Source organism: Diaphorina citri, unplaced genomic scaffold (genome assembly GCF_000475195.1).
Source record: "Diaphorina citri unplaced genomic scaffold, Diaci psyllid genome assembly version 1.1 scaffold653, whole genome shotgun sequence".
In the NCBI taxonomy this organism is placed as follows: Eukaryota; Metazoa; Arthropoda; class Insecta; order Hemiptera; family Psyllidae; genus Diaphorina; species Diaphorina citri.
Window position 1 is genome coordinate 165,548 of NW_007378086.1, and position 13,354 is coordinate 178,901.

The 13,354-nt window shown below is 38.3% G+C and overlaps 2 protein-coding genes across 16 annotated transcripts in view; one reads left to right on the forward strand and one right to left on the reverse strand.

Annotated features, from left to right (window-relative positions):
* Nucleotides 1-330: 330 nt before the first annotated feature.
* On the forward strand, nt 331-1,101 carry LOC113468140. 2 transcript variants are annotated; one of them, XM_026824832.1, is made up of 2 exons: nt 331-638; nt 756-1,101. In XM_026824832.1, exons 1-2 carry the CDS (start codon nt 534-536, stop codon nt 1,026-1,028), a joined length of 378 nt encoding a protein of 125 aa, XP_026680633.1. In that variant the 5' UTR covers nt 331-533; the 3' UTR covers nt 1,029-1,101. The 2 variants fall into 2 exon arrangements, with proteins under 2 accessions (XP_026680633.1, XP_026680632.1); XM_026824831.1 differs by having other exon boundaries at nt 331-557; nt 675-1,101.
* A 4,741-nt stretch (nt 1,102-5,842) lies between these two features.
* LOC108251835 (5'-AMP-activated protein kinase subunit gamma-1) overlaps nt 5,843-13,354 on the reverse strand; it is a 34,648-nt gene continuing 27,136 nt past the window's right edge. For all 14 annotated transcript variants that reach the window (XM_026824820.1, XM_017444768.2, XM_026824819.1 and 11 more), the window contains 6 exons: nt 11,302-11,637; nt 10,535-10,687; nt 8,606-8,781; nt 7,830-8,033; nt 7,076-7,222; nt 5,843-6,361 (listed from right to left, as the gene is read on the reverse strand). In XM_026824820.1, the coding sequence (XP_026680621.1) occupies nt 6,113-6,361; nt 7,076-7,222; nt 7,830-8,033; nt 8,606-8,781; nt 10,535-10,687; nt 11,302-11,637 (1,265 nt within the window). In that variant the 3' untranslated portion in view covers nt 5,843-6,112. The remainder of the gene's footprint in view (nt 6,362-7,075; nt 7,223-7,829; nt 8,034-8,605; nt 8,782-10,534; nt 10,688-11,301; nt 11,638-13,354) is intronic.

Sequence of the window (13,354 nt, forward strand, 5' to 3'; positions counted from 1 at the left end):
GCCTCATTTTAACTTGTAGTAACTTTCCCTGCCTCGGTGGTGTAGTCCCTCCCTCGGTGGTGTAGTGGTCAAGGCGCTCGCCTGGTAAACAGGAGGGCGTGGGTTCAATCCCAGCCGAGGTATGGAATTTTATCCATAATAAGAATTTGTCTTTAGTTAGTCATGTGTGACGAGGGAGGGATAGAAGATAGGAATTGGGAAAGAGCGAAAGCTAGAGGAGACCAAAGTTCAGTATTGTTTTCTCACTTGAGTATAAAAATCAACGAACTTTCGAAATTATCACATAAAAAGTCCTCAAATTTTAACACCCTTTCCTCCTTCTCTTTCCGTTGTTAAATCGCATGTCTTTGCTTAATGGATTATTATTGAGCAAATCCAGATTTGCAAACTTCAACAGTGCATCATCATGTTCTGCATCATATGTGTCCTCAAATTCTTCACCTGTTTTATTGAATACCAGTTCACATCCATCTTTACTTAGTGCCTCAAGATCAATTGGTTTGGCTAATTTCCTTGAGTGAGCTTTCATTTCCATGATTGGATTTTCACCGTCCCATCTCTATCCGGTATTCACAATTTACAAATTTGTCCACGGAATATCGAAAGGGTTATCCGACACCGCCGCAATCGTAGCGGAGATAGCCATTTCCATGATTGGATTTTCACCGTCACATCTCTATCCGGTATTCACAATTTACAAATTTGTCCACGGAATATCGAAAGGGTTATCCGACACCGCCGCAATCGTAGCGGAGATAGCGCCCAGATTTCCGGAGGGTCACCCAACAAAGGTGAAGAGATTCAGCCCCTTACATTGGTTGCTACACAGTTGCTGCAACATCGCCACCACGGATGACACAGACGAGTTGTTCCACACCCTATATCATCTCTCCGCCCAAGTCGAAAACTTACAGCTGGCAGTGCACAACGAACATCGAAATGTTATTCAGGCAGTGAGCAATATGGAAGAGCTCACAAAACAATTCAACACAATCACAGGTGAAGAAGAAATGAATTTTCCGAGATGAGGGATTGTTCAGCACTTTCAACTTGCTGATCCTGAGATCTATTTCCATCTCCCCAATAAATTGAGAAATGAAGAGGAAACTGTTAGACTTGCCCATCTGAGGAGTGCAGTAGACTTGGAGACACATGAATTAATAGAATCCTTCAAAATACAGCATGAAACTTGTCAAAATGTGCTCAGGGCACTGAGCGAACATTTCACACCTCAGAAAAATGCTGTAATGGCTCAGTTCAAATTCTTTTCACATAATCAAAATGGTGAAAGTTTTCTAAACTACTACGCCAATCTCAAAAAATTGGTGGTAGAGTGCGGTTTTGGTGAGCAAGAGGAAACAATTTTATTATGAAATCTCGTATAATTCTTGGTATCCGAGATCCTGAATTACAGGAAAGACTTCTGCGAAACAGCATTAGTAATCTCTCGGAAATTGTGCAGTACTGTAAGAATGCTGAAGAAGCCAATAGGAATAAAGCCAGCCTACATCGGAGATCGGAAGTTGGAGGGAAGTTTCCCTTGCGAAACAAACGGAGCGAGATCAGTCGCCCTCGCGCATATCATACCCTCGCATTGGATTCCGGAGACGCCTGGATGGCAGAGTCCAGGACCAAAGAGGGAGATTCAAAACGGCCGGATCAGCCCACAACCCCCTCTTCATCCCGAGATGAGTATGGTATCTACATCAATCATTAGGATGGCCAATCAAAACTCAGCAAAGAGCGCAGATCTTTGGGACGCCTGGATGGCAGAGTCCAGGACCAAAGAGGGAGATTCAAAACGGCCGGATCAGCCCACAACCCCCTCTTCATCCCGAGATGAGTCCAGTGGATTTGTAAAACGGAGATTTGGTAAACGTTTATATCGCTCCCTGATCCTGAAAACCTCCAAGGCGATTGGAAATGTCAAGAATAATCTCTTGAAATGTCATGAACCAGAGACTCGTGGGACCCGAATGGTAGGGTCTGGCATCCAGCCCCTCCACCACCACTTGTCATTACGGCTGGCGTAAGCGGTACATTAGGGCGAGTGGGTCCAAATACCCATTACAATTATACATCATGCTTATCACCAAGTATCACAATGATGAGCATGCTCCAAACACTACTAGCTACCTTGCAGACAAAAAAAGAATCCATTCGTGTGAACCCTACTTACTTTTCGGGAAAAGAAAGTGAAGATGTTGAAAAATTCATCAGTTCCTACGAAAGGGCAAAACAGGCAAATAATTGGTCAGAAAGTAATGCAATAAACTACTTACCAAACTATTTGAAAGGTGCAGCATTTGAGGCCTTGGACAATTATATGTCCGAAAACCCCCTAGCCAACCAAATTCGTGACATCTACACATCGATCGGTTTTTGAATCGATCTTTTGCCCTTGAATCGAGATCGATTAATCGAAATTTGAAGAGAGATCGAGACGGAGTCCATTCGTGTGAACCCTACTTACTTTTCGGGAAAAGAAAGTGAAGATGTTGAAAAATTCATCAGCTCCTACGAAAGGGCAAAACAGGCAAATAATTGGTCAGAAAGTAATACAATAAACTACTTACCAAACTATTTGAAAGGTGCAGCATTTGATGCCTTGGACAATTATATGTCCGAAAACCCCCTAGCCAACCAAATTCATGACATCTACACATCGATCGGTTTTTGAATCGATCTTTTGCCCTTGAATCGAGATCGATTAATCGAAATTTGAAGAGAGATCGAGACGAGAATCCATTCGAGTGAACCCTACTTTCTTTTCGGGAAAAGAAAGTGAATATGTTGAAAAATTCATCAGTTCCTACGAAAGGGCAAAACAGGCAAATAATTGGTCAGAAAGTGATGCAATAAACTATTTACCAAACTATTTGAAAGGTGCAGCATTTTATGCCTTGGACAATTATATGTCCGAAAACCCCCTAGCCAACCAAATTCATGACATCTACACATATCTAAGGTTGTACTTTAAAACTAACAAACAAAACCAACTGAAAACACAACTCGAAAATCGAATTCACCAAAATGGCGAAACGGTATTCGAATACATAACAGACGTATTAAGATTGGTTAGGCTGGCGGATCCTAAAATGTCCGAACCCGAAAAGGTCAGAAATAATTAAAGGATTAACCGAATTAACCGAATCAGATTATACAAGGTTGAGTATGAAAAAAGGCAGGGTCTTGCTCAATTAAGCTTTATGTAAAGGTTCTAAAGCTTAGTTACACATTTTATACTTCATTTGTCATTTTAATATACCTTACTTTTATATTGTTGGAGTCTCAAACATTCCGCCAACCCATTGTTCATCTTGCCAAAAAATTGGTCGATCAAAGGCCCTCCCAAAGTCAAGTGTCACATTTTTCAAGCTCTCAATCTCAAGTTCAATGGTAAAAAAGGTCGACTATTAATACTCACAATAAAATATAGAATCACAATATAGAGCGTATCATACCGACACAGGAACTTCCCCCCAGCAAGAGTTTTGTACGTAGTCTCTAGGCTCTTCGTTCTCTTCAAACACCTTATCGTCCGAACTAGCTAGGTCTGGGTCGACAGGGACTTCTGAGTCTGAAGACGTTTCGTCCACACCAATATCATCATCAGAAGGCTTGAGTACAAGGTATACTAGAATGTCGGTATTATTAAATAATAAGAAATTGTCTTTAGTTAGTCATGTGACATGTGTGACGAGGGAGGGATAGAAGATAGGAATTGGGAAAGAGCGAAAGCTAGAGGAGGAGACCAAAGTTCAGTATTGTTTTCTCACTTGAGTATAAAAAATCAACGAACTTTCGAAATTATCACAATAAAATATCACATAAAAAGTCCTCAAATTTAAACACCCTAACTTTCCTCCTTCTCTTTCCGTTGTTAAATCTGAAATAACCCAAAACTGTTTTGAACATTTTATTACTAAAGTAATTGGAAAGTATTGCAATGAGTTAAACAAGCTGGGCCCGTCCCTCCGGGAATTTTTAAGCCCGTAGTTTATTTGATCGTGGTTAAAGAAAATCAGTACCTATGTACCTACCTAATGTGTTTAATATTCAGTTTATTATTATTATTACTGATTTGATTTTACTTTTAAATCTGAAATAACCCAACACTGTTTTGAACTTTTTATTACTGAAGTAATTGGAAAGTATTGCAATGAGTTAAACAAGCTGGGCCCGTCCCTCCGGGAATTTTTAAGCCCGTAGTTTCGTGGTTAAAGAAAATCAGTACCTATGTACCTACCTAATGTGTTTAATATTCAGTTTATTATTATTATTACTGATTTGATTTTACTTTCATGTAATGATTTAAAATCAAGAGAGCCCGATCTCCCTTTATTCCTTTTAATGTTTACTAATAACTACCAATATAATATTTAAGTCACCCATCCATTTATTGGCCTTGCTCGGCGTAGCTTAACATAGATGACGCTTTAGAAATTGACCATTAAACAATGTTCTTTCATGTATTTTATGTGCAAATAAAACGTATATTATAATTCTATTCTTTTCCTTCTTCTTCTGGTATACCTACCCTATCCTTTCATAGCTTCATACTCCGCAATATTTTCCTTCCCATCTCTTTGACTATTAGCTCTCATTGAAGTCTGCTTTATTTTTCATCCTTCCCTTCCTATCTTTGACTAATATTGGCTTCTCAATCTATTTCCCATTCTTCCTAGAGAAATTTATTGAGATAACCTGTTGCTCTGGAAATTCATTTGTTGAACGTAAAGTATAAAGTCTTTTTGTTATTTGACATCAAGGGTAATTAATTATTTTTCCTAGATACCTACGAGGTAGCTCTGGCTTTTTGGTTTTCTGGACAAAATTTGCACCACCACTTTCGTTTTCCTGGTAAAAAGACCTTTAATTTGATATATAGGTCGACCAGGTTTGGATAAGTCCTTCTATGGGAACAGACGACACCGAAGCAAATACAATAGTCCGTCCCTTGTACCTTTTATTATTACTATTGTAAATTAATAAAGGAAGGACGGACTAAAAAGAAGAAGAATTTGCTTGGTTTGGCCTGCAACGCTATAAGTTTAGTTCACTTTGCTTCTTAAAAAAGAAAAGAAAAATAGCATAAATATTAAATAAATACAGAATTAAACACAATGTCAATATTTCTCAAACAAACGTAACATTCTGGTATAACAAAGAACTAATGTGTGTTTTACATGGGTTTCATTAACTTTGGCACACTCAAGTACCTTGGATTACTCTACGTAATAAAACTCATTTTAAATTTCTGGAAATCAGGCTAACATGGATTCCCATTTAGATATTTTTCCCATAACAAATTAAAAAAACTTCAAGTGTTACAAATGCATATTATCTAATGTAACTGCTTTGACAGTTATTATTTTTATTCCAATAAAAATAGACTAGTTGAGTGGAAGTTTTGGGAAAAATGAATGCCTAAGGCGTTTTCTACCACTCTAGGAGCGCTATACGTAACCGATTTCTCATAGAATAATATAAAAAAGAAATTCCATGTTTCGGTTGGGATTGAACCCGCGCCTTTCTGCTAACCACACGACCTGAACCAATTTTCCAGCAAGGCAGGCAGACATTTATATTTTAAACGCAAAATATTTCGTTTGTTTAGTTTGAACAATACACTTGAGAGCATTGAAAAGGGGGACACTCGGTATTTTTGCAGACACATTTTTACCATTTAGGTATGTTTCTTCAAAATTTTACAATCACTATCTAATTGGCTCTATCTTTAAAATTATACTTCAAATTGAAGATTCGTACAAGGTTGAGTATCTTTAAAATTAAAACTCAAATTGAAGATTCGTACAAGGTTGAGTATGAAAATAGGCAGGGTCTTGCTCAATTAAGCTTTATGTAAAGGTTCTAAAGCTTAGTTACACATTTTGTATTTCATTTGTCATTTTAATATACCTTACTTTTATATTGTTGGAGTCTCAAACATTCCGCCAACCCATTGTTCATCTTGCCAAAAAATTGGTCGATCAAAGGCCCTCCCAAAGTCAAGTGTCACATTTTTCAAGCTCTCAATCTCAAGTTCAATGGTAAAAAAGGTCGACTATTAATACTCACAATAAAATATAGAATCACAATATAGAGCGTATCATACCGACACAGGAACTTCCCCCCAACACGAGTTTTGTACGTAGTCTCTAGGCTCTTCGTTCTCTTCAAACACCTTATCGTCCGAACTAGCTAGGTCTGGATCGACAGGGACTTCTGAGTCTGAAGACGTTTCGTCCACACCAATATCATCATCAGAAGGCTTGAGTACAAGGTATACTAGAATGTCGGACAGAGAGAGAACACCTAGAACATGGTCGTCTTCGTCTACCACGACTAGTCGATGAACCTGGAACATGAATTAGAACCATTAGAAACTTGGAATCAGGTTCATTAGAAACACTTTTCTTCTTCTTCTTCTTTTAAGAGGTTTGATAGAGGGAACTGCAACCGATAAGGTCTTATCGTCCCGAAATCGAAGAGAGAAGGAAGATAGTTAAGAGGTTTGATAGAGGGAACTGCAACCGATAAGGTCTTATCGTCCCGAAATCGAAGAGAGAAGGAAGATAGGATAGGAGAAAGCTAGCCGTTCCGAGAACCGACATTATCTTTTCAGGATAATATCCGCCCCGCGGCCTAGCCCTTACAAGGTAGACGCGTTACTAACCAAACTAACTAGGCTGTTGTACCATGATAACTTGACAACTCTGGGATAATGATCGCAGACTACACCTGAACAGAATCCGCCCCGCAGCCTAGCCCTTACAAGGCAGACGCGTTACTAACCAAACTAACTAGGCTGTTGTACCATGATAACTTGACAACTCTGGGATAATGATCGCAGACTACACCTGAACAGTCTCGGAGAATTCTCCAAAGTTAACGAACCCTTACTATTCTCGACCCGGCAATAAGTTATTCCATTCTACTCTGCAGAACCCTGCTATTACTTATTTATTTAGACTCTTTATTGGTTTTAATTCAATGTACACAAATACATGAAATTACCAACAAAGGGTGAAATTATTGCCTGGGGCAATCTCTACCATTCAACCCTACTTACTTCTGCTCGAACTATTCTTTCCATCACAGTAAATAGGGTTTCGTCAAGCAGACATTTCTCCACTCCTTCGAACCAGTCCGTTTTGTGTTCGTTAGCTTCTTTAAGTGTAACATCTAAATTTGTGTAAGTTTTTTCAGCCGCTAAATTCTGAAAAGAAGAAAGAACAGTCTCAGTTATAGCAGTCTTAACCGATGGGGATTGACTAGATTAATAACCTCTATGTTGTTGTTGTTGTATTATTTTCCCTTTTGTGTCCCAATATCTCCATGGACCCAAGGTTCTCAGAATAATTAGTATCAAATCTGCCATATTCGTAAGAATTTCAGGACCGCTGGGGATTGACTAGATTAATAACCTCTATGTTGTTGTATCATTTTCCCTTTTGTGTCCCAATATCTCCATGGACCCAAGGTTCTCAGAATAATTAGTATCAAATCTGCCATATTCGTAAGAATTTCAGACGGGACTTGGACAAAATAAAGAAATCAGTTCAAGAATCGTTCAATACTACAAACAATAATAGTTCACAATTAATCAATCGTGAATTTATTTGTGTTAAAGCAGAGCCTTTTTACAATTTTTGTGGATATCACAGCATTACTAAGTGCTTCCTTCGCAAACAATTTCCAACTTTCAATAATCTTTTTACACTGGTAATGCCGCCACTGGTCGCTACTCGATTCAAGTAGCTTGGACAAAATGAAGAATTCAGTTCAAGAATCGTTCAATAGGTACTACAAACAATAATACTTACAATTACATCGAACTTGGCGAATATGTCCACCAAATGTCCCTCACTGTCAGTCATTGGTAAGGCACTAACTCGTCGCTCCAGGAATTTCCGTAGGGCGTGAATGATGGAGGTCTCCTCGGCCACTGTCTCCACATTCTCGTACGTCCCTATTTTGAGATCTCGTAACGTTTTATTCAAAAAACTTGGCTTTGGTAAATCATTGATCTGAAAGAAAGGAAAGTAAAATTAGTGGAATGAAACCACTAGGCGAAGTTGAGCTGTATTTTATTATGCCACTTTTTTGATTCCGCCAAGGAGATTCATATTTGGACGTAATAGAATGACCACATTTGCTGCCACGGACCACTTGTGTAATTTCAATGGTTATTTGACATTGACAGAAGGCCTCTGAGTGAAATTTTGCCAATCTTTCATGAAAAAATAGCTTTTATGTTAAGGGAGAGGTTTTAATGCATGGCTCTCTTTGGACGTAATAGAATGACCACATTTGCTGCCACGGACCACTTGTGTAATTTCAATGGTTATTTGACAGAAGGCCTCTGAGTGAAATTTTGCCAATCTTTCATGAAAAAATAGCTTTTATGTTAAGGGAGAGGTTTTAATGCATGGCTCTCTGTGAGTAAACAGCATGGATTATGCTTTGGCAGTCAGGGTGTTGATGTTGAAAATTCATACCTATTTCCTTGGTGGAATTAATAAAAAAAATCACATATTAAAATATAGCTTTAATACTCAACACAGATACGGGATTGCTCCGCCACGAAGTATGTACTTACATATAGAAATAAGAATCGCAGAATTCGCTTGTGGGTCAGAATGTAGAGGACGTTCCCCATTTCGTCAATCACAGGAAGTCGATGAATTTTATAGTCTATCAGGTTTCTAATTGCGTCAAACAGAGATTTGTCGGGACCTATACTCACTAGAGGTTTTACTTCCTCTTTGAGTACCTCTGAAACAAAAAACAAAGAGAACATCTTAAATGAGGAATAGATCAGTTGCGCTTACTTGGGTGATGTTTCAAAGTCATAGAGCAGGAAAAATGAGGACCAACGGAATTTTTCTTTTTCTTGAAAGAGAACATCTTAAATGAGGAATAGATCAGTTGCGCTTACTTGGGTGATGTTTCAAAGTCATAGAGCAGTAAAAATGAGGACCAACGGAATTTTTCTTTTTCTTCTACGACTTCTAGAGAGAGAAAAAAAAAATGCTAGTTTCAGAGACTCTGTATTTGCAGTGTAATGAGTTCAAATTTAGAAAGCGGTCAATATTGACTAACGGAAATAAAAGAGACCTTTGTTCATACATCATACATCATCATACATCACCTTTCTTTTCTGACAAAATCACTTAGTTCGGAGTCCAATATTTAGTATTCGATAACTCTCAGACGTAAACAAATATTTTAGGCTGTTTAATTACCCTAAAGGTAAAGACTTCGTTTGATAAAAAATAATTCCATAACAAAATCAATTCATATTCGTACCTTAAGTAGCTTTCTTCAGAAGTTTACCTACAATATTGATTATTGCCGACCCTTAATGCCGACCCTTGGTAATTTTATTATAATTTAATCACTACAAATTGATTTCAATAGGTAGTGTTATACTTTTTGGTATTCCTATAACTCGTTTGTCGTATGACGACTATTGACGGCGCTTTACATCTTTCCTGTCACCCTGTAACTCGTATCAAGTAGTTTCCTACCGTACTACTGACCTAAAACAACCTGATATATCAATGTTTCCTGTCTCCATTGGTGTAATTTTGAACCTACTGTTTGCGCAAAACAACGCGAAGCGCATAACGCAAAACAATAAGACCTGTTTGGAAAATTGAAACAGGTCTTATTGTTTTTTCTTTAAAAATGTTGTGATTTATTGCCAATCAAACATACAATGAGACCTTGTTTAGACTGAGAGCGTAAAGGGACTTTCCAGCCCTATGCTGGCAGTATTAAACAAGGTGTATTCTATTCCATTCTATTCTACTGATTCTATTGGTTGATATTATCTAGTCAATTCTAGTCACCCGCACAATAGATAGTTAATTTGACTCGTATTTCACATGGTTTGTTAAAAATTTGACTCCTATTCACATGGATTTGTAAAACGACAGAAGTGATTGAAACGAATACACCTTCAATAGATAAATCAATTTGAAGGCGAACCTTCTGATTTGTATGCCAGTTCATTAAAATGAATATCTTCAATGTACCTTAGTCTACGGCCGTCGATCGACGCGACGAGGTTAATCACTGTCGAGGCAGTGTGGACGGTTTCAGTCGACATGGATCGACGTTCGTCGACATTACAGGTAAATTGGACAGTGCATATAAAATCATAGACAGTCACTTTTTTTGTTGATGCACTCTTTTAAAAAGTAAATTGGAAGCACAGTTGGCTAAGTAGGAAAGCGCTTGCTTAGCAAAAGGTCCGGTGTTTGATTCAAACCATATAAAAAAAAAAAAATGGGTAGATACGAGTACATGAATCGCAAATATTTCAACGAGTTATTTTCTCGTGGTTTCCTGTTGACAAAGCACCTAAACGGGAAGTACCGTGTCTTTTCTCGGCCATTCGAGTTTAATTTAGAAGTTATAATAATAATAATAACAATAATAATAGTGCTTATTTATACTGCTCGAATAGGACTGAAAAGTCCTTTTACTCCAGCAGTAGGCTACTACTATTATTGTGGTCAACCTCTCCACGTTTCTAGCTTATGCTCCTCTAATTCTTCCATGGTTATTGAAGATGACGTATAATACATTTGTAGAATCTTGATGAAGTCTGTGATGGTCAGCATACCCACGTATTGTTGATGTACACTGTCCCACAGTGGAGCTGCCCTGATTCCTGCAAAACAAAATTAAACATGGTTATAATGATAATATACTCTTTAATGGAATTCAATCAATGGGTGGGATTATTGCCTATGGCTATGCAACCCAACCGTGCCTTGGGGTTTTTCCATAAGGAACTGTTGAAAATGTACCCGCTCCCCCAAAAAAATGAACGCTAGTCGGAGGTTTTTTTTTATGTTAAGGCGGTCTGGTCTCTTCTTGATCCCTTGTGTGCCGCATCCATTTTAGTTTAGGACTATTGCACTGGTCCTTTGCATTCGGAGGTGGTGATGATGATGATGAGAGCTCTGGACGAGGCGCATTCGGAGGTATGTATCTGTGATTTAAAGGAGTCCGTTTTCACTGTAAAACTTAAGTCTCTTACCGTTATAAACTAAAGCGAAGAACGCCTTTTTGACTAGTAACTGCGTGTCAAACACAACGAGTCTGGTCTCTCCTTGATCCCTTGTGTGCCGCATCCATTTTAGTTTAGGACTATTGCACTGGTCCTTTGCATTCGGAGGTGGTGGTGGTGATGATGATGAGAGCTCTGGACGAGGCGCATTCGGAGGTATGTATCTGTGATTCAAAGGAGTCCATTTTCACTGTAAAACTTAAGTCTCTTACCGTTATAAACTAAAGCGAAGAACGCCTTTTTGACTAGTAACTGCGTGTCAAACACAACGAGCTTGGCACTGGTGGGTATCAGATCGTAACACTTGTGAAACTTGAAGAACTTGACGAAGATCTGATTGCCGCCGTCTTTTTCCAGATCCGCGAAATCGATCTTGTCCAGAAATGACGTGGCTACGGGAAGGCCTCGGGAGTCGCGGAACAGGACTGCCGCGTTAACGGCATGATGCAGGTCTAGCAGGTCAGAACTGCCGCGGTAAGAGGAGTTGACTGTGCCGAGGGACAGACGGCGCCTGTCCGGGTCCAGGGAACTTCGCCGGAGTAAAGCACCTGGGATGGGAGAGGAAGAAACACTTTTAGGCCGGGTTTACCGTGAATTCAATCCCAGGCGAGGTATCGAATTTCATACTCAATATAATTTGAGAATTTGACCACAATAATAGTCGGAGCCTATTACTATTGCCGACCCTGGGAAAATGGCAAAGTGAAAGAAGAAGAATAGTAGTAGCCTATGGCTGGAGTAAAGGGACTTTTCAGTCCTATTCGAGCAGTATTAATTAACCCTGTTATTATTAACACCTCACATTATATAACCAATTGTGTCGGAAGTTAGGTGTGTCTCATTTACCGGAGTTAATTTGATCTCTAAATCCAAATTACTGTGTTCGGGGAAATCACTATAGAACGGAAATATGAACCTCCCAGTTATTTATCTGCCCGGAAAATAATAATAATAAATAAATGACTAATAGAGGATAGAAAACCATGACAGAGAAAAGGTGACAAGAATGGATCATCCCTAAAACTTTAAAAGTTTTTGGAGAGAAAAAAAAAATGCTAGTTTCAGAGACTCTGTATTTGCAGTGTAATGAGTTCAAATTTAGAAAGCGGTCAATATTGACTAACGGAAATAAAAGAGACCTTTGTTCATACATCATACATCATCATACATCACCTTTCTTTTCTGACAAAATCACTTAGTTCGGAGTCCAATATTTAGTATTCGATAACTCTCAGACGTAAACAAATATTTTAGGCTGTTTAATTACCCTAAAGGTAAAGACTTCGTTTGATAAAAAATAATTCCATAACAAAATCAATTCATATTCGTACCTTAAGTAGCTTTCTTCAGAAGTTTACCTACAATATTGATTATTGCCGACCCTTAATGCCGACCCTTGGTAATTTTATTATAATTTAATCACTACAAATTGATTTCAATAGGTAGTGTTATACTTTTTGGTATTCCTATAACTCGTTTGTCGTATGACGACTATTGACGGCGCTTTACATCTTTCCTGTCACCCTGTAACTCGTATCAAGTAGTTTCCTACCGTACTACTGACCTAAAACAACCTGATATATCAATGTTTCCTGTCTCCATTGGTGTAATTTTGAACCTACTGTTTGCGCAAAACAACGCGAAGCGCATAACGCAAAACAATAAGACCTGTTTGGAAAATTGAAACAGGTCTTATTGTTTTTTCTTTAAAAATGTTGTGATTTATTGCCAATCAAACATACAATGAGACCTTGTTTAGACTGAGAGCGTAAAGGGACTTTCCAGCCCTATGCTGGCAGTATTAAACAAGGTGTTTTCGAAAAACATTTTTTAAAAAAAAAAAAAAAAAAAAAAAAAAAAAAATGTGAAATTTTTTCCAAGTCCCAAGCCGCCTATATGGCGGACGATTTTTGGTCGAAAAATTTTTATCTCAAAATACTCCCCATGTAATAATAAGAGGTCGTTTAAAATGTTCAAAAATTGACCTTTTTTTGAAAAATTTTATAAGTGCCGAGCCTGAGCCACCTGTGGTGACCGATTTTTGGTGGAAAATTTTCTATCTTAAATACTTCCCGTGTAATAAGGATGATAAAGTATAATGAAATTGGACTTTTTTCTTTTAATTTTCTCCGAAGCAACATTGACTTTGGTTGATATCTGAATGAGTGACAGTCCGATTTTTACCAAATTGTTACAGTCGCGTCCATACGTACGTACATACAGACCATGGGCTAAAAACCACTTTTTTGACATCAGGGGATCCCA